Raw genomic sequence first — 22,100 nt, 5'->3', positions numbered from 1 at the left:
AACTTCTAACTGCTAACTCCTTCAGACTGCCAACGCGTCTCGTTTATCGTTAAATCATCGTTGAATGGCTGTGTCAGTTTTGTGAGGTAAACACGCCGTAGATCATAACAGATCGCGGCCGGTCGATGCGAGTCGAGCGGCGCCCGATCCTCCGACCTCTGCTTGCGTGAACCTAAATCAAATCGCGCAATGTTTACATCCTCCACTTATGAACACGGTTTGTGTACTTTTCCTTATATACAAGAGCTTTGCCTCCCCACTAGTAGATGGCGCTGACGAAAATTGCCCGATTTTACGCACACGCAGAGCGGTCTCTACCACTACTTGGTGCGCTGCAGTCGGTCACTTACACGCATACGGGTTCCTGTAAATGATATGCACGCAACAATCGATTCTCGCTGGCGCGCGGCGTTCCGCGATTTCAACTCATTGCCAGAATCAGAGCAATCGAGCAACTCACAAGGGGAGGCTGAGAACTCGTCGTCACCGATTTCGACCAAATTCACAGTACATGTTGGGCTCGACTAGAACTTAAAGTGAGCCAAGTAAAAAGACGAGATGGCCAAGCGTTTTGCAGATATTATTGTTTAAACATTTTATGCATTATTTTTTTGAGTTGACGTGTAAAACAAATAGTAGTCAGCGCAGCGGCAAGCGTTCGGATTCATAGCGTGAGGCTCGTGGGTTCGATTCTGTGTGCGTGGCGTTTTTCTTTTGGTTTTTTTTTTTTCAATGTATATCTCATTTACGTCGAAAATAAAATGAAATGATGTCAAATATGTTGTATGTATAAATAATATTGTTTTGTTGTAAGTAGTGGGGCGGGACAACTCGGGTTGTCCGCGAGCCTTTGCATGTGGTAATCTTATGTACGCGAGACCGCTCTGTGTGTGCGTAAAATCGGGCAGTTTTTGTCAGCGCCATCTACTGGTGGGGAGGCAAAGCTCTTGTATATAAGGAAAAGTACGCCCACCACGTCTTCCGCACCTCTTTCCCTATCTACACTCAACGGTCACACGGTTAGGGAAGAGTCGTTGTCGCAAATAAAATTTAATCGTGATAAATTATACAGGTTGTGCCGAATAGCCCGCCAATCGCGCAACTCTACGCGATTCACATGCGCGTGATGGATACTGTATGTATCTCTTTTATTCCCAATGAAACGTATTCTCTATACATATATTGAATAACGAATCAACAAACGCATACAGTATACCTGTGTATACGAAAATTTATATAAATGATAACGTGACAATGAAAAATCATCCGAGCTTCCGGTCTGAGGTTCAACACGTTATTGATCATACGATTCATTTCGTAGGGACTCGCGGCTGTCTTCGTACTGTGCAGTGCAAAGACGAGAGCACCGTATGCAGCTATTTTAAAAAAAATATTCGAACTTGCGCCCGGAATCCAACGGAGGCTACGTTTCGCCATGGGCGACTGTGAACGCGCAGCGATGGGCGCTCTACGCGAAATATTCCCCGCGGCCAGCCTACGTGGTTGCTGGTTCCATTTCAAACAGGTGAAGCGCGTGGAATACGTTTGAATTAATGTCGTAGCAATTGGCTCAGGAATCAATGAGCGGCTCGATAATATTTATCAATTTTTCGATGAGTCGGTTGTAATTCTCGTTACAAAATCGACGTCAGTTTTATGGAATTCCAAAGCAAAATAAGTGAATTTGAGGTTTTTTTTTTTTTCAAATTATGTTTTTTGATTCTTTGAATGGACTTTCATTGATTTCATTCCAATTTTATGTTCTTCTAATCGATAGTTTGGGTTGCCGTGTGTTTGTTCGAATCTTCTCTGGTGCTTCTATACCTATATTCATCAATCAAAGTTACATGTATTTGGCACATTAATTGATTTAGATCCTCTTTTTCCTATTATCGATCAGGTTTTCTTCATTTCTTCATTCAAGACAATTGGACAGTAGTTATTGTTTAACATTTAATGTACTTGGCGAACTTTTTTGCACCGTCGGTGTCTTTTGGGGGGATTATTTATAGCAACCATATCGTACTCTCTCACACGGAATCATTCATTTACTCACCATTTTTGTCGCGATAAGGCTCTCTTACGGCGACGGAGGTACCTGGGCCTGACAATGAGAGACACGCACGAGTGTTGATGTGTAATGTAATCCGATACTTGACCGAGAATTAGAGAAATGAAAGGAATCACAAAAAATGGTAATTATCGAATATTGAAAACTGATGGATTTGACAGAAAATCACTTACAACTTATGAGCTTTTGTATCTTCTGCAGATTTGCGAGAGTTTTTAGAACGCTGTGCGACAAGGGTCCAAATCTGGTGCAAATCGAGGGTCCGGACCATGACGAAGGTGAGCAACGAACGTTTATCTGTTATTCCAGCTATCGTTCGATGACACATTTCGTATTTGTTAGTGGTGCCGAGGACGAAAACGAGCTGGTTCCACCTGGATTGATGGCTGCGGAGGAACCGGTCGTCGGTGATCCGGATGTAGCTACTTACTCGATGAAATTTTTCAGACTTTTATTGATTTCTTCGACTATCGTTGACCGTTGACCCAATTGTTTTCAGCTCAAGGAAACGACAATCGCCGCGGTCGGGGAAGAAGGGGCAACGACCCCCGTGGTTTACGGGGTGCCCGTGACAGGGCTGCTGCTGCACATCGCAACCCCGAAGAACCTACGGGTCGGGGTCGATGACGGTGCGCAGAGATCAGCGTGATTCTATAAATTACAATCAAGGGACGACGAGGTCTCATCGTTGGAGTACAGAGATGGACAACGATTGCTTCGGAGTCGCATAACTTATGCAAAAGAAAATCGTACGGAAAATTTGAGAAACGCCTTCGAAAGGGGACACTTCAACCTTCAGACTGACATCAGAAGAATTCAAGTCCGATTACTGAAACACCCCGTGCACCTTTTCAAAGTCAAAAGTTGACTTCACGTTTTCGACGTAACTTGAGTGAAGAGGATGTAACTAGTGAACAAATGAGGGTAATTCAAATCGACACAAAGCATCTGAAAGGTGAAGCTTCGAGCTTCAAAATTCTTTTTCTTTGCAGCTTTTTACGTCAATTTCTCGAGCAGTTATAAGGCTTCGAAATCGGACGTTTTTCGGAGCGAAAACAGGGTGGCCGGCTGATTGTTGTGCGGAGTGTATCCAAAAACGTCAACGACGATTACCGAAGACTCAGCAATACGAGCAATTTTCTGTTAACGTCATCAGAAAGTGTATATCTTTCTGCAAATTCTTAACCCACGTAGATCCATTTAGCTTTAACCTCTCCCGAAATCACCACTCGTACTTTGAAGCACTTGGGCGCCATGTTTTTTTGAATTTTTGAGATTTTCCAACGGGGACATTTTGAGAAATCTTTGAGGAACCGCTCTGAATTCTTTCGAATTTTTCGAATGTTTTTCTAACGAGCTGCGACGTTCCATAGTTAACCTACTTCGATTATCTCTGAAAAAACCACGTTTTTTGACCTTTCGGTGGTCATAACTTCCGTTGAGTATTTTTCTCGATATTCAAAAATGAGTCATCAGACGCAGAATACTCCAAGCTTTCAAACCTTTTTTGAATTTTGGCTCTATCGGTTTTTCCTTCGTAGTGATAAACCTCCAAACTGAGGGCCCTAAACTTTACACGCCGACAGTAGTCGAGTCGATTGTTGCACGACCGCCTGACATCTTGGTAGTGATGTTCCGCCCTCATCATTCTATCCGTATATTTTCAATTTTATGTGTTGACGCGAAAGTGTACGATAATGATCTTATTTCTTCGATTGTTATTGTAATCTATGAATGTTTATTTGCAACATCCGGTGTTAATTGACCGTTGGATATACCTAAGTGGTGCACATGTAAAAATGCACCAATTCTCGTCAGCCATCAGCATTCGATGAATTTCGATCCGAGCTTTTTCAACAAAATAGAGGAACGAAATGCGATTGAGTATATCCGACCTCTCCCGTCGCGCCCCTCTCTAAAATTTGGATTTCTTTCAGCGGTGACGGAAGATTTTTAGTCAACGCTTTTGGTATATGGTGGTGTTTGGCAGCACAATATTCAAGCGTTATCTTCAGTCGACAATTTGAGTGTGATGTTATTTTTCAAAATATGAAATGTAGTTGAATTTTCGCTGTTCGTTATGACGTACATTACGTAGATTAAAGCATGTTATTTCAATAAATAAATTTATCGATCATGGTTGTCCAACCACCTTTTATTTTTTGGGTTTTTAAATAGTTTTGAATGAAATCGTGATTAATGAAAATTACTTCCATTGCAATTCGGGTGTTAAGATAACGTCGTCGATACTCCCGAACTATCCGCGATAAACAATGCACCTGTTCTTCGTCCTTGGTGGAGCCATTGATATGCTCTTAAACGGTTGGTTTTACGAAACATTGACGACGGCCCTTGTCTTTAGACTAAATAATTGCCTCTACGGATACTGTAACGAATCATCAGATGATCGATAGGATGTAGGAAGGGGAAGTGAGGATTAGGGAGCGAAGAGTGGGAGGAATAAGAGGTATGAGGCAAGAGGGAGCATAGTTTAGGACACACTTTCTCGATATCGGTGATCACCTCAATATCATTTATCTATACCTCATTCTTCGATAAACGTCAAACGTACTCCCCTTACCTTCGTCATCTTTACATTTATATAAAAAAAAAAAACCTGAATATTTTGAGCATATTTCCGACCTGGAACGGGCATTTTATGGACTAATCTCATCTATATACGACCTGAAGTCCAGGAAAAGGAGGGTGATTCTGGATGATACATAGCTGTGGATCGACAACGCCATTTTAACGGTCACGATATCATCAACTTTACGCAATTTTACTAATCATTTTTCATTTTCATTCTTTCATCGCATTCTTGTGTTGTCTTTTAGTTATTTTACCTGTATTTATTATTCTTTTATAGACTGATTCTTTTGATCTTTGTCTTATGCTATAAATTCGTACTCCTACTTATTCTTTTATTGTGATATTTTCATGTCATTTTTTTTTATATACGCCCTATTGGCATCGTCTAAATTTTAAGTGTTTGAGTAAAGTCATATTTATTATTTTTGTCAATTTTCATATTGTTAATTTATACCGTCATATAATTCACGTTTATTCAGTCATTATTTTATATCTTTTTTTATCACGATTTATTAATAAACTCTTAATTTATACATTATCTCAACAATTTTATCTATACACAATTTTTTTTTGTTATTTATTCATATAATAAGTGTTATAATACCTCTATCGATTCGTTGTGAGAATTGTCGTTATTAAGTAGTGAAATTATGTGCATAAAGTTGGCCCCGCCTTTTTCGATGAAATCAAGAACGATGATTGTGCTGCATTGTACTGCATTGTGCTCGACGTGTGCTACGTTGTCCCACATGAATAATTTTTTTCGCCCGTGAATTACAGATTTTAGAGTCGAAAAATCATCTTGACGTTCGAAGCTGGCCCCACCTTTTTCGATAAAATTAAAAACAATGATTGTGCTGAATTGTGCTCGACGTTGTAACGATATTTATGTAGAAAGAGAGAGAGAGAGAGAGAGAAAAGATGATTTATTTGATCGTGGAGCAAGCTCCTTAACGACCACAGGCAAGTGAATTAGATCACTATTATAACACATATTCACATATAAAGGTAAAGATTAAGAAATAAAATAAAAGTAAAAGTAAAGATAATAAAAAATAAAAATAAAGAGAAATAAAGAAACAGGAATGAAGAAAAATCAAGTTAAATTAAATCAAATCAAATTAAATTGAAAAAGAAAAAGAAAAAGAAAGTAAAAAGAAAAAGAAGAGCTAAACTAAAACTAAAACTAGAACTAAACCTGAACACCAGCCGCCTCTAGCTCCAGAAGAAACGAATGACTTTGCCTCCGGAAGTCAGCGAAGGTCGCAGCCGTAGTGACATCCGGGGGCAAAGCATTCCAGAAGTTAATGCCACAAACCAAAAAAGACTTCTGGAAGATCACGGTACGCACAGGCGGAGGCCGAAGCGAGTCCGTCCGAGTATCAATCCGATGCCGCGCGATATTTGGGTTCAGACGAATCTGACTCCCAAACAGCCCATCAATGCCCAAACACAGAGCCTTATAAAATAGGCAGCCAACTAAAAACAACCGACGATTGCACGGCTCAAGCCACCCAAGACCACATACAAAAGATGAGCAGAGGTATTACAGACCTGCGAGACATGCTGTACCCAGGACAACCTGCTGTCCAGGGTCACTCCTAAATACCTAAAGCTAGAGACATATTCCAAACACTGACCACCAAGGAGAACCCTTGGCAGAACAGAGAAATCCAGCATGTTAACATACCTCGAGCTGCCGACGACCATTGCCTTGGACTTACCCGGATTCAGGCTTAACTTTTTTTCAGAGCACCACTCCTGCACACGCTGAAGCTCGACATTCACCAGCTCCACAGCCTCCGACAGACTGCTGGGCGCACAACTATAATAAACGAGCAAATCATCCGCATACAATAAATACTTACAGCTACTTAAACAACTAGGCAGATCATTAATAAAGAGAGTGAAGAGAAGAGGACCCAATACGCTGCCTTGAGGAACACCGGACAATACCGACAGCCAATCAGAAACCGCACCCCCTGGCCCACGAACCGCTTGCATACGACCACTCAGATAAGAATGAAACCACCGAAGAGCCCCCTCTGAGAAACGGAAACAACGCAACTTACGAAGCAACAACACCCGGTCAGCCGTATCAAAAGCCTTAGAAAAGTCAAGAAATACCGAAACAGTGACCAAACGTTCGTCCACTGCAAGACGACAATCATCCACAAACCTCAGAACAGCATTTTGAGTACCCATACCTTCCCTAAAACCCGTCTGCCTCGGATCTAAAAGACACTCAGCCCGCAGATAACGCGTAACCTGATCAAAAACAATTCGCTCCGGAACTTTGGAGAGCGCACACAATATCGAGATTGGTCTAAAATCAGACGCCACCACAGGGTTACGCACTTTAGGTATAGGCGTAACATACGCAGTCTTCCACACCGCTGGAAAAACACCAGCACTTAAAGACAAATTGAAGAGTTTAACAATAAAAGGTAACACTTGCGCTTTAAATACTTTAAAAACTTGAATTGGCAAGCCGTCAGGTCCACAGGCACGCGTGGTAACCCTAGCAACCGCATCCCACACACAGATAGGATCACAATCCGAGAAGAGGAATCCATCATCCTCACCAGCAGCCATCCCAGGAAACACCTCACAGAAGGGTGACAGCAACACTCCAGAAGACACAGACGCAAAATGCTCATTTAGTTTATTAGCCGAGAGGTCAGCCGGCAGCATCACAACAGACTTTTTCCTGATCCCCAGCTTGTCCACCTCTCTCCAAAACCCTCTCGAATTTCCAGCCAGATCAAACACACCCTGAAGATAGGCGGCCTTAGCACTAAGCCACTCACGCTTCACTTTCCTGCGTAAGTCGACATACTTATCGAACACACGGCGCACCCCAGTACGCTTGAAGGCTCTATAACACGCATCTCTGTCCCTCATCAGACACACAATAGCAGGCGACAACCATGGCGCAGGCAGACGCTTAACCACGACCTTACGCATCGGCACTGCAGTATCAAGCATATTGGTCATGACAGAACTGAAGGTCTCAAACTGACCATCCACATTACAAGGGGCGCACGGCACAGAAATCTGTAAAGAGGACAGAACATTCGCTGCAGCTTCCACATCTGCATTACTCCAAGGACGATAACTGACACAACGAGGCTCACGACTGCGCACACAGTACTTGATACAAGCATAAACCAAATCATGTCCGGATAAAAAAGGCTGTGCAGACTGTCCCCACGCACTCAGGCAACACAGGTCACTAACTGCACAAACATCAAGCCAGGTGTGGGACGTTGCTGTATGATGCGTCGGCTGCAACGGAACAATGCTCAGACCCTGCGCAGCAAAGAAGCTCCTCAAGTGAGTCGAATCATGAGTAGAAGTCGTGAGATCAGCATTAAAGTCACCCAGTGCACAAACAAACCTGTAACAAGGTATGAGAGCCGCAATAGCGTTTTCAAAAATGTCCAGATGTCCAGCCTTAGGCGGCCTATAAACTACCGCTACCAGGAACTTCGGCCGAGACACGCCCCAAACTTCAGCAATCAGATACTCTGGTACACCATCCCTACCAAGAGACGAAGATGAGTCCACGATCCTAACGCAGAGCTCCTGCGACACATACAGAGCAACGCCACCACCATGACGCCCTCTTCGATCAAGACGATGCAGCGAGTGGGATGGAAGAGCAACCTGCTGATCCAAGATGCGGTCATTGAGCCACGTCTCAGTCACAGCGATGACATCGTACGGGTTCAGTCTAAAAAACTCTTTAAACTCATCATAGTGAGCTGGCAACGACTGTGCATTAAGGCTGCAGACATTAAGATGCGATGCAGTACACGCTGGAGGCAACACCGGGGTACCTGACGCCAAACGCGGTCAGAAACCAAGCTGCTAGAGATCAGTTGACGGCAGCACCTTGATGGGCCTAGAACTCGCACTGCCCCTAACGAAAACAGCAGCATCGGCAATCCAGACTTGCTTAGGGAGCAACGACGGAAACTGCTTGAGCACACGACTCCGAAGCTGGTGCAACTGCACGGGAACTCTACGATTAACATAGACTTTCGCACCCGGCAGAGACACATCAATGTCAGACGCGAGCAATTCTGGCTTGCGCTTCTTAGCAGCCAACACCTGATCGACCTTCGCACTAGACGACAATACCAATAGCATCGCACGACTGCCCACAGCACCACCAGAACCCTGACGTCTACCAGTCTGTCTCGCTGCTCCCATTCTCTCACACTTAAGTACGTCACTGCACGGGATATCAACACCCAAGGCACCCATCAACTTCGGCAAAAAGAGTCGCGGGTCATCGGCTACAGCAAGCCCCTCTGGCACACCCGACACAATCAGATGATCCGACACCTCACGACACGCCGCACGTAACAGCACTGCTTCATCCGCTGAGGACAAATGCTGACGTCTATCAAGCTAGCACCGCCACAAGAGAAATATTGAGTTCAGTATATGTAATAATTAAATGCTAATTAGATGCTAATTAAATGCTCTAATGCCGAATTTGTCGCTCTGCATTTTATAAAAAAAACCTGTGGCGGTGCCAGCTTGGATTCAAGCTAGCAGCGCCACATTGAAAAATCAGCTAAGAGAGGGTGATTTCGAAAAAGTGATTGGGCAGTAATTGAATGCTAATTAGATGCTCCAATAATACCCAAGGCCCGAATTTGTCGCTCGTCATTTACGATTTTTTCTCAATTTTTTTCGATTTTTTCTGCCGTCTGTGGGGCTGCTGACGGTGTCGAGGGTCGAATTTACGATGGGGATGACAGATCCGGAGAATGAATGACATAATGATAGAATGATAATTAGATGCTGATTAAAGCTATAACGACGAATTTGTCAGCTTATCTTCCAGCTCAGCTTTCGGAACTCGAAACTCGAAACTCGAAACTCGAAACTCGAAACTCGAAACTCGAAACTCGAAACTCGAAACTCGAATATCGAATATCGAATATCGAATATCGAATATCGAATATCGAATATCGAAAATCGAAAATCGAATATCGAATATCGAATATCGAATATCGAATATCGAATATCGAAAATCGAAAATCGAATATCGAATATCGAATATCGAATATCGAATATCGAATATCGAATATCGAAACTCGAATATCGAAACTCGAATATCGAAACTCGAATATCGAAACTCGAATATCGAAACTCGAATATCGAAACTCGAATATCGAATATCGAATATCGAATATCGAATATCGAATATCGAATATCGAATATCGAATATCGAATATCGAAACTCGAATCTCGAATCTCGAATCTCAAATCTCGAATCTCGAATCTCGAATCTCGAATATCGAATATCGAATATCGAATATCGAATATCGAATATCGAATATCGAAACTCGAATATCGAAACTCGAATATCGAATATCGAATATCGAATATCGAATATCGAATATCGAATATCGAATATCGAATCTCGAATCTCGAATCTCGAATCTCGAATCTCGAATATCGAATATCGAATCTCGAATATCGAATCTCGAATATCGAATATCGAATCTCGAATATCGAATATCGAATCTCGAATATCGAATATCGAATCTCGAATCTCGAATATCGAATATCGAATATCGAATATCGAATATCGAATATCGAAAATCGAATATCGAATATCGAATATCGAATATCGAAAATCGAAAATCGAATATCGAATATCGAATATCGAATATCGAATATCGAATATCGAAACTCGAATATCGAATATCGAAACTCGAATATCAAATATCGAATATCGAATATCGAATATCGAATCTCGAATATCGAATATCGAATCTCGAATCTGGAAACTCGAAACTCGAATATCGAATATCGAATATCGAATATCGAATATCGAATATCGAATATCGAATATCGAATATCGAATATCGAATATCATCCCCGTCGTAGATTCGACCCTCGACACCGTCAGCAGCCCCACAGACGGTAGAAAAAATCGAAAAAAATTGAAAAAAAATCGAAAATGACGAGCGACAAATTCGGGCCTTGGGTATTATTGGAGCATCTAATTAGCATTTAATTACTGCCCAATCACTTTTTCGAAATCACCCGCTCTTAGCTGATTTTTCAATGTGGCGCTGCTAGCTTGAATCCAAGCTGGCACCGCCACAGGTTTTTTTTATAAAATGCAGAGCGACAAATTCGGCATTAGAGCATTTAATTAGCATCTAATTAGCATTTAATTATTACATATACTGAACTCAATATTTCTCTTGTGGCGGTGCTAGCTTGATAGACGTCAAATGCTGCACCAAGGAACTCGCAGCCAATCTGTTTTCCACCTTCTTCAGTCGATCCTTGTGCTCTGCCACTTCTATCACAACAGCGTCGGTGTCCTTTTTGACCTCAGCTACAGAGGATTTGAGTTCTGCCAAATCCGCCCTAAATATTGTATTTTCGGCCGCCATCGAATCAAACTTGGTATGTAGACTTTCTACATCAGCCACAAGGGAGTCAACCTTTGCAGCTGACGCCTCCAAAACACCCAACCTGGCATTAATAGACTTCAGCAGCTCAAGCTGCTGTCCACTCACATCTACACCAACCATCTTTTGCGGACACGCAGGGCAAAAATCACGCACACGCGACGGGACCTCTCTTGAGGAGGCCAAACAAAGTCTCAGCTTCACACACTGCACATGCAAAGCATGGCCACAGCCTGCGCCCGCCATAACACCATCGCTAGCCTTTTCCACACTCGCGAAACATAACGCGCACACAGGCAGAGGCATGTCAACACCGAAACTAGTACAGCTGACAGGACAGGTATTTAAACTAGCAACGGAAAGGTCAGTGCCAAACAAAAACAACGTCTCGAAGCGCTAGCGAAAAGCAAAACACAGACACGGATAGACAACACACAGGCAACCAGCTGACTCGAACAAAGCAGCTAGGCACCAAGAAGTCGTTACCAAAGAATTTTGAATGTTTGAATGTAGAAAAGTCACTCTCCTGCAGTCCAATAGAACACCACTTGCACTCAAGTTACCGATCACTAGCCAAAGCACAGCAATAACCAAGGCAGAAAATTAAATCACCACCAATACTGCAAGTACTCGGTCAAAAACACAGAGCAATTCAAACACGCGTCAACTTAGAGATCTCGTCTAGAGAGAGAGCGAGAGAGAGAGAGAGAGAGAGAAGGAGAAAGAGAGAGAGAGAGAAGGGGAAAAGAAAAGGAATAGAAATAAGAAAGGATTAGCTCTGCTAATCCTAGATTCGAAAAGCGAAATCGCCCTCTTCTCTGTGGGACGTTGTGGGAGTTGGACGTGCCAGAATAAGGACATATATCTGAAAATTGGGATTGATAACACAAATTGACATATGGAGCCTCCCAAACGAAAATCTAATCAAAAAGTAAAGGATCATTAGCAACTGCAGCATAAGAAATCATCCAAGAACAGCACCCACAGAGAAGTAGCCAGCATTTTTACATCGCAAACAAAAGATAAGTCGCGCAGCTACAACCCTCTCTCTCTCATTTTATTATATAACTGACGTCTTTTTAATATACTCCCGATATTTTTATCTATTTAGATATATTATCTGTAATCGTCGTGTTTAATTTGTTCTAAATGTCCATGTGTCGTTAATCACCGATTTTATTTATACAATTTTACCTACATACATTATTTATTTATTATATGTCCGAAACGTTTTTGATTTCTTTTTAATTTTTGACTTAGACTAATTTTACTTGTCTATATACATATATTTTATCATTGACTCCAACGAAGGCATATATATTTTTAATGCAAATAACGAAATAACGGCCCCTTTTTAAATTTCATGGACATTCAAGACGGTTAACCGATTTTATTTGACGTGTGTGAATGTTAGTGTGCGTTATGTGACGTTATTAGCTAGGAATTAAGTATTAAATTTATTTATTTTACAAATCGAAAACTTCATAACTAGTTGTATATTTTGTATGGAAAAGATTATATGAAAAAAAGAAGCATCAATAATAATGGTAAATGATTTAAAATAGAAATATATATTATAATTTCTTATAACGTGTGCTACGTTGTGCCCAGTCCTTCTTTCTTTCGCCTGTGAATAATATATTTTAAAGTCAAAAAATCGTATTTACATTCGGAACTGGCCCCGCCTTTACCGATGAAATCAGAAAGGATGGTTGTGCTGCATTGTGCTGCATTGTGCCTGACGCGCGCAACGTTGTGCTGCATGAATAATTTCTTTCGCCCGTGAATTACAGATTTGAAAGTTGAGAAATCGGTTTCACGTTCGAAGTTGGCCCCGCCTTCTTCGATCGAATTAGGAATGATGCTTGTTCTGCATCGTGCTCGACATGTGCTACGTTGTGCCCCATACCATGTGATATATTAGATACAGTTATACATGGCTGTTTTACCCGTGATAAATTATTGCAGTAATGTCTCAACAAGCAGAACACAAAATCCAAAAATGCACGAATGCACGGCATAGTGGATTGTACCCTCCATGTAAACAGGATATATTTTTCAAAGTGTTACAAGGTGTTTTCTCAAAAACTGAGGATTATTTTGGAAAATTTTTGAAACAATAATTGCAGAATCATAGAAGGAAAATTCAATAATACCATAGATATTGAAATTTAGCTGGATTGTATGGGGGTTTTGAGGGTCACTTGGTTTTCCGAGCGGAAATCCATATTTTGTATTGCAGATTCGTAATTTACAAGAAAAGCTAAGCAGCATTCGTACAAAACATTTTTTTCATAATCATCATTTTGCAATTATAATATACAAAATTAATTTTACACGCAAAAACTAAAACTTCTGAAGAAAAATCGCAGAAGACAAAGAGAAGATATTAGAAAGTTTAGAATTCTATAAATTTCTGAACGAGGAATTTTGGCACTTGAAATGACCGAGAGGGTCATTTTAAAGGCCATGGAAAGTCAAAATCAATTTTTTCAAAAAGTACGGAAAATTTGGTAAAAAAAAAGGTGTATCGAGATTTTTTTTCATTGTTCCGAAATATGACATCCTTGCCTATCTTTGAACTGCTGAAATTAGAATCAATAATTTTCAAAAATCTAAAATTTTTACACAAATCTCAGATGAATATTCTCACAAGGTTCAGAGAAATTTTTTTTTGCCACATACGTACCCATATGTATTCTGTATTGCCTATGTATACAGCTTATGATGCATTGTACACCGAGGATGATTGTAAGATCTAATATCTGATCATAGTGTATCAATCTTAGAACACTGAAACAAAACCTGTGATTTGGCAATGTTGCACCGAGTATATATAATATATATTTATATAAAAATATAATTCCTACTTTTGATTCTACAATATACTCGAGATAACTTTATGCGCAGCGTTGCCGGATCACCATTGACCACGAAAATAACGTGATGGAATTAAAAAGAGAATGATATTTCAAATTATCGTATCGCATCCACAAAAACGTTGAAGTGCTTTTTTTTTTTTTTCTTCAAATTTGTTTAAAGAACTTTTTTTTTTACTCTCATAAATTTGTTCAAAAAATTATCTCAGAAAAATTATTTTTACATTTCACATCAGATTCTACCTGGTAAGAAATAATTTCATTCTGTATAGAGCTTTTGTGGAATCTATTTTGTTTCAATTGGTTCAATATATCTATGGCAGTATGTTGGAAAAGATATTTATTATCTTTTGGGGGCAGCGCCGCCGTCCCGCGTTCTACCAATATCACTATACTTGTATAATGATGATCATCATTATGAAAATGAGTATATCCATGCACCAAGAATTAACGTCGATTCTCATCGAGTGCAGACCTTGTTTAGTCATGCAAGCAGCGGTGAATTTACACTAGGGGCAGTCGGGGCTAGTGCCCAGGGCGGCAAATTTTTTGGGGCGGCAAAATTTAGAAAGTGGAAAAAATTTTTTTTAGTTTTATCAAAATTTTTTAATAGGTTTTTTCAATTCCTTCAATTAATCATTTATTATTTAATAGATAAATCAAGACATTCAACTCATACATTATTTGTCAAACTAAAATTTTGTAAATTATAATTTTGGCACCTTAAGTAAAAATTAATAATCGAAATATGCTTATTGCACTGAAAAAAAGATAGAACAAAATTCACCTTCCGATATTCTGAAATTTTTACGTACAAACAACCTTAACACTGAGTTTCCGAACGTAGAAATCGCATATCGAATATTTGTTACTTTAGCTGTAACGAACTGTAGCGCAGAACAATCGTTTTCTTGTTTGAAAAGAGTTAAAAACTACTTACGTTCCACAATAAGCGCAAATAGACTCAATAACTTAGCTATTCTATGCATCGAATCGGACGTACTTCAACGTTTAGATTGTGAAGATTTAATTGACCGATTTGCAATTCAAAAAAGCAGGCGAGTTTGCCTAGGAAAAAAATTATTGTGATATCATAATCAGTCAAAATTAGTGCAAAGTCTATAGTGCTAAGAACACTAAAACTAACGTGCATTCTAAACACAATTATTTTCATATGTTATGTTAAAGTATTTAATACATAGTAAATTGTTTGCAATAGATTGAAGACTTTGATTTTTCAAAAATAAGATGTCAAAACTGTATAACTTTAAGTAAAATTTCAGTGATAGGGCGGTATTTTTTAAGTGCCCAAGGGCGGCAAAAATTTAATTCCGGCCCTGCATGCAAGTAACTTTGTAATTCTTATTAAAGTACGCGATAATTATCAGTCATCTTCACGTGAATGAGACCAACGGAGTTCTTAGATTACGTGGTAAAAATTTTTGTTCAATTTAATCAGCTCTATAAAAATCTTAAAATGTATATTCATTGTCAGTTAGATCTGAAACCATTCTCCGAAAGGATTTCATGTATAAAATTATGCCGAAGCCTCCCTCAATTTTATCTATCCTATTAACTATTTGCAGCCTCTCATGGGTTGTCTCGATCAATTTATCGTCCTGTCGGTTGTGCCGATGTTGTTTTATACGTACAAAACGTTGCTGCAATACCTACGCATTCTATTCTGTACAAGTTAATTCGGTCAGTGATCCATTAGATCGAGAAATAAATTCTCGTCTGAAATTGATGCACTACCCGTTGAAACACGTGTATAATGCACGTGTATTTTCCATAGCATAAATTCCGAGTGTGTATTTCATTCGATATCATGCGAGAAAGAATTATCAACCAGAGAAGCTGCTGTTCACGTACGGGCCATTCCACGTGAACCGGATCAGTCACCTCTCAGATATTTTTTTAATTCGGCATGTCGATTGCCCATGGGGAGTTGGATTTTTGTGCCAAAGGATTTTTGAATTAGTGCAAATTTCGATTTATTATGAACAATCGAAAAATTGAGAGGCGGTTTCTTCGAAAAATCATAACTTCGTCAAAAATGATGTTGGATTCAATTTTTTTTTTAGAATTTACGCGGATAAGGCCATAAATTTGAAAAAAATGCTGACATATACTTTGAACTATACTACAGCCTGTGAATTAATTTCAGAGATGCGTTCGGCTTCGTTTTCGAGTAAAAAATCATCAAAGTTGGCGGCGCGCGTAAATTCGAGCTCGTCTAAGCCTATGCGCGTAATGACGCGCGTCGAGCGACAGAGAATACCCTGTCTACTCTCCATGGTCGCTACTTGGTGGACGCTCCGCGGCAGCATCACGAGTCATTTTCGCGATGATCGACACCGTTAAAGAAATCTGCGAAAAATTCCATAGCTTCCCCATAACACGGCAAAGCCATAGAGCAAGTTTCAGAGATGTGTTATTTCTCGTTTTCGAGATATAGGGACGCATTGGGACTCCGCGCTCGCTACTTGGACATATTAAGACACAATAATATCTCAAAAACGAGAAATAACACATCTCTGGAACTTACTCTATGGCTTTGCCGTGTTATGGTGAAGCTATGGAATTTTTCGCAGATTTTTTTCCGCGTAAATTCTAAAAAAAAAAATTGAATCCAACATCATTTTTGACGAAGTTATGATTTTTCGAAGAAACCGCCTCTCAATTTTTCGATTGTTCATAATAAATCGAAATTTGCACTAATTCAAAAATCCTTTGGCACAAAAATCTAACTCCCCATGGAAAATCGACATGCCAAATTAAAAAAATATCTGAGAGGTGACTGATCCGGTTCACGTGGAATGGCCCGTACACATACATATGTTTATAAATGAAAAAGCAAATATATCAAGATAGGTGAATAAATAAATGAAATTGTGTGAACTTGAGTTTGGTAAAGTGGTGGTTAACGAACGAGCAGCGATTGGAGAAGAGGGTCTCGAAGAGTGCAGTGTAAAAAGTTTCTTTATCACTTGAAAATTTTTACCACGTCCTCGCCGTTTTGCCGGAGTAACTTCAAACTTACAACTCAAGATCGTGGATAATTTTTAATCAAATATGAAAAAAGTCTGTTATGGGGAACTCGCCCTATTTGCGTGATATTAAAGAACCCGCAGGAATCTTCGGAAGTATTAGTTGATAGATATATGATCAGCTTTCAAAGCAATGAAATTTCAGCGATTCTGATTAGAAAATCATCGTGTCCCATAATTCACGTAACTTGTGGCTCGTTCGGAGATTTGAAAAGCACAAAACTGTCCAAACCAATGCCCCATAGCCGGTTTAATTTTCCACCGAACTCGTGGCAATAACTCGGTATGCATGCAAACTTATAACTCGGTTATCGTATTAGTCAATGTCGGAACACCCGATGGCGATCAGTTGTTAACGAGGCACTGGAAGAGCTACACGTGAGATAACCGATGACTCTGGATGAAAAAATCAAAATTAATTTTTAACTTATCGTTCAAGTTCTGCTGTTTCAATTTTGTCTCCAAAGTTCTCCCTTCAAATTAACTCCCGCTGAGCAATATCGCAAAGATATAGCACAAATGATGAACAAAAGGGATGGCATTACTGACGAAACTTGAGGGTGGCGCTATCAAGTAAATGATTCAACACATAACTTATAACAAATATATTTTTATTCTTCATATCTAGGTTGATGAAAAAACGAGAAATCAGGAACTGGATTCCTTTTTCCTCTCTACTACAAAAACTAACCTGTACATACTATGTTATACAAATACTACGGTATAAAACTATCAATGGAATGACATTATCAACTATATTTCTAAATTTTTGCCATCACTGTTCATTCCGCATGGTTAGAAACACAAAATACGAGTGGCAATACATCGCAAATGAATGATATTCAAGATATTTCTTCGAATACGTTGAATTATTACGAATGTAAAGTTAATAGTAATAAATGTATGAAAAAAATATAAACTTGAAAACTAAAAATTATAAAAATAAACTAAAGCATAAAGTAAACGATATGTAATCATAATTTTTCGGAGGAATCTATCTATACGTTGTCAATTGTATTAAATAGTTACTTTTCAATCTTAGTAGCCAATTTTTGCGCATATCGCTTGTAGGGCAGATTTTGGTTACTCTTTGGATTTCTTTGAAAGGATGAGCTAAAAGCCAAGTGAGTTTCCACGACCTACAAATTCAACGATTATAATTTCACTTGTAATGACTTGCAAAAAGATGTATGTGGAATATATGGAACTCACCTTTTCCTGGGACTGAGGGAAACTCGTTGCTCAAATTCTTAAGAACCCCCCCTCTACCACCTATGCAGTAAGAAATGAACATTAGCAATAGATACTACGATGGAACCTTGTTCATTTATAGTTTAGTTTATGCTCACCAATTAAAGGAAAATTCATCTCGCTCATCGTGGGTAGTTGATCTGACCCGACACCCTTCATAGCCAAACCTGTTGAGACAACAATTTCGGAATAGTTTGAAAAATAAAGAGAGAGCTAATTCGATTCGCATTTTATTGTGTGCGAATAAGATTATTTTGAGAAATTACTCTTCCTAAACAAGCAATTGTTATTCAAAACGTATAAATATAAAATCGTCTTACTCATAGAGTATGGTAGTCGCAGTGGCCTCTGAGGTTTCCTAGTCTGAAAATACAGGAATAGAACAGCGTGAGCTGCATGTTGAAAAAAAAAAACAAGTAATAATGCAATTGTAGTTTTACCATAGCTGAAAAAGAGTGACTGTTGGTTGTTGCACGGGGAGGAGCAGTTTCTATTTCCTGTAGATTGGAATTTCGTATTTTGCTGTGATCTATAATTTGCAGAGGGCGGCCAGTTTGACGCCGCGCCTGTTCCTCTTTGTAAGTTCTTTCGGAAGTTCTCAACCTGTGTTCTGGTGTTACCTGACGGAATGTATTTTTGCGTATAATGTCATAATTGCAACAGGTAATGTAACCGAAGCTAGTTATAGAATATGAAATTTCTGACATACGCCTGTTATGTCTGCAAAGCTATGGAAAACTTCCGCCAAGTCAGCTATTTGACATACATCGTGACTTTCTAGTGCAGCCTTTGTGCGATTTATAGCAATGAAATCCGTATCTATTGGGCAATGAAATCCAGGCTGCATATCAATGTCGAGGTCGATGCAACAATAATCACAAATGGTGTACACCCAGCGTATTACTATAGATAAACTGCAGTAAATTGATGTCCCATCTATGGAACTGTGATACTGAAAGCCAAATGAAAAAATAACATTCAGAAATTCTGCGGAATATTAAATAGAGTCTGTCTTCAAATTTTAGTTAAAAAATCGGAAGCACTCACATCGCATGCGATTCCCGGAGCATAATCAAAAACATCTTTCTGAATTTCTTTTTCAGCGAATGTTACGGATGGAAAACCCGTGCTGTTATTTATTGTAGCAGCAGCATTGCGAATGTGGAAGAACAGAGTTTCAAGTGAATAAATTCTGAAAATATCTACTGTTTGACCTAAAAGGAAAATTAAAATACCAAATGAATCATGTTCACAGAAACTCTGGAAATAATGCAACTACGAGTCAATGAAAAAATGTCTATATTGTCAAACAGAAACTAATTCTTTACCAGCAGTTGCCGCCATTCGAGATAACAACCCAGGCACAACCTCCCTGAAACTATTTGCAGTATAGAGCGGAGGCAATTCAGCACCAATAGTTTCTGGTTCCAAAAACTTCCTCAGCCGTTCATACATGATTGAAAAACTTTTCTGTCCACCAGATGGATTCCTCAAAATTTTGTGCGTTTGAAGTGAATAGTTTTTAATCTGCGCAGCATAGCCCAAGGGCAAATCAATGTCGATTATTTCATGGTATGTTTTCTGGACACCTTGTCTGAGAGAAAACTCAGCAATAGCAAACTCTGCAGGATAAAAATCACTCGTGCCATCCATACATAGCTTGCAACAGTATCGATTTACATGTAGGAAGTAAAACTTTTTTTGGAGCAAACCTGCGTACAGAAATGCCAAGTAATATTAGAATATATGGATAATTTTCATTATCTCCATAAATCGGATTCTGTACCAGAAATCTTATGTGAAGCACCGATCTCAATGTGAATTGGAACTTACTATCACATCCTTCAGACAGGTCAACAGCACGTTTGATGTAATCATCCATGTTATCTTTAAGCTCCTGTTTCCTCTGTCTCATTTGCTCAATGAGCGAAACGGGGATGCCTTCAGTCGTATATCTCTCACCATTAATTCCATCTCGTACTTTAGCATTTTTAGCTTGAACTTCATATAGTCCTTTCTGCTCAGGCGTCAGTCTCTGGAATAAATAAAAACATATTTCATACACAGGAGAGAACAGATGTTGGTTTGTTTACAAAATGTCAATCTAGTTACTTACGCTCCACTCTGCGCTGCAGGCATTGGCCACGTCCTTCAAACCACCTGGAAATTTCACACCTAAGGCTTCATGTTTCTTCTTGTAATCGAGCATGAAGAAACTAAAGGCATTTTGGGTTTTCTTTTTCTGTGGCATCTTATACCGTGAATTTTTCTGTCTGTTCGGTTCCTGACTTTATATCTTTGCCTTTGCAAACCGTTGTGAAAGAACTGCGAACAAAAAAAAATGTGGTCAAGTGTACGATCACAAAGTTAACTCCGCGTAGTTTGCTTATTTTTCAAATCCTCATCATTTTTTGTCATTTGAAGAAGATGGAATTCTACAATAAAGTCTTATAATATTTCAACAAATCCGCACCTTTTGTTCCGCAGCAAGTTAAGCCGGTACGCACAATAACGTTTAGCACTGCACTCATCTGAACCATAGATATGTCTGAACGTTGACTAAAGACGTTGACTGAAGATTTTTGAAGACAGCCGGCCGTGGCTAACGATTTGAAGCTAGCAATTGGGCACGGCGGTAACCGTGCAGTTCTGTATTATCGGTCGCATCGGTAAAAAAGAAATTATCGTATGCTGTCACGACAGCACAACGAACATGCTGCCGCATTATCCGCCGAGTGTGCCGCGGTTTTTACAAGAACTTGCACGCGAGCTCATCCAATCTCCAGCAATGGAAACGAACGCACGTGAGTATTCAAATTTCTGGCTTATAATAGCGAATATGCGCATGTAATCTGGAACTCACGATAGCTGTACTGTAACTGAATATTTGATTCTTCATTGGTAACTTTGAATTGCATGCGAAATGAAGGATCTTATGCGGTATTTGTAGGCCCAAAATAACGTGTTTTTTTCTCGCTCATTGCCCTATTATCTACCAGAAATAATTTTCCTAGCCGTTTGAGTATGGAAAGAAGTGTTTTTATTTATATTGGCAGAAATTTTTTGATTTCAAATGATAGACCATATCAAGACATAATTAACACGTCAGTTCGTGGTATGTGGTACGCATATTAAGAATAATACATACGTATGTATATTCTATGGAGATTCATTCTACGTGTGTGCTGTGTTACTTTTTTATCACTATAGGAGTATTTCTTCTACCAAATATAATGAGCGGATATGATTTTTCCCAATATTGGAGTAATTAATGAAAAAAAAAACACGTTATGTTGGGCTCACAAATGTGCATTATATGTCTTACCCCCTGGAATTCGCAACATTGTATAATAATATGACCTCAATTTTTACAGAAGCAACCAATAAAAAAGAAAGACCTTCGGTTCGGGATGTACCGGAGGTATCCGAAAACGAACAAAAGTAAATTTTCACGAAATTTGTTTGGTATGACTTCGGCACGAAAATTTCCCCGTTTACCACATTGAGAGTTTGAAATAGAACTTGAAAGTTATTACAATAAAGCATGAAAATGCCGAAGCATAACAGCGGCCTTCTAGCGCGTTGAAAACACAGAAACGTGTGAAGTTTTAATTTCTCGTTAATTTTAATTTCGTGTCTTCGGACAAAAGACATAATCTCTCATGAAATTTTGAGCCTATGTGACCTAATACTGCTGCTGATCGTTGTGAAAATTATATCATTTACTTAACTTTTGTTACATTACAGGAAGAAGCGAAAGAAAACAAAAAGGGGCACCGCCGCCGGTGTCCAAAGAGAGAAAAAAAAC

General features: G+C 39.4%; 1 protein-coding gene and 1 long non-coding RNA gene across 2 annotated transcripts; one reads left to right on the top strand and one right to left on the bottom strand.

The window, feature by feature from the left end:
* Positions 1–2,137: 2,137 nt before the first annotated feature.
* On the top strand, positions 2,138–2,709 carry LOC105692243. The gene is made up of 3 exons (XR_007279962.1): positions 2,138–2,195; positions 2,273–2,349; positions 2,571–2,709. It is a non-coding gene; the product is annotated as an uncharacterized LOC105692243 (long non-coding RNA).
* Positions 2,710–17,635: 14,926 nt separating this feature from the next.
* Positions 17,636–20,905, bottom strand: LOC105692242 (protein maelstrom homolog). The gene is made up of 11 exons (XM_048659376.1): positions 20,766–20,905; positions 20,409–20,617; positions 20,126–20,327; positions 19,621–20,004; positions 19,340–19,506; positions 19,002–19,244; positions 18,733–18,912; positions 18,613–18,655; positions 18,391–18,459; positions 18,254–18,313; positions 17,636–18,180 (listed from the first exon to the last, which is right to left on the bottom strand). The coding sequence occupies exons 2-11, from the start codon at positions 20,541–20,543 to the stop codon at positions 18,155–18,157; spliced, it is 1,509 nt and encodes a 502-aa protein (XP_048515333.1). The 5' UTR covers positions 20,544–20,617; positions 20,766–20,905; the 3' UTR covers positions 17,636–18,154.
* Positions 20,906–22,100: the final 1,195 nt, after the last annotated feature.

Source organism: Athalia rosae, chromosome 8, assembly GCF_917208135.1.
Source record: "Athalia rosae chromosome 8, iyAthRosa1.1, whole genome shotgun sequence".
In the NCBI taxonomy this organism is placed as follows: domain Eukaryota; kingdom Metazoa; phylum Arthropoda; class Insecta; order Hymenoptera; family Athaliidae; genus Athalia; species Athalia rosae.
The sequence above is the reverse complement of the archived record's forward strand: the minus strand, read 5'-3'. Positions and strand labels throughout refer to the sequence as shown.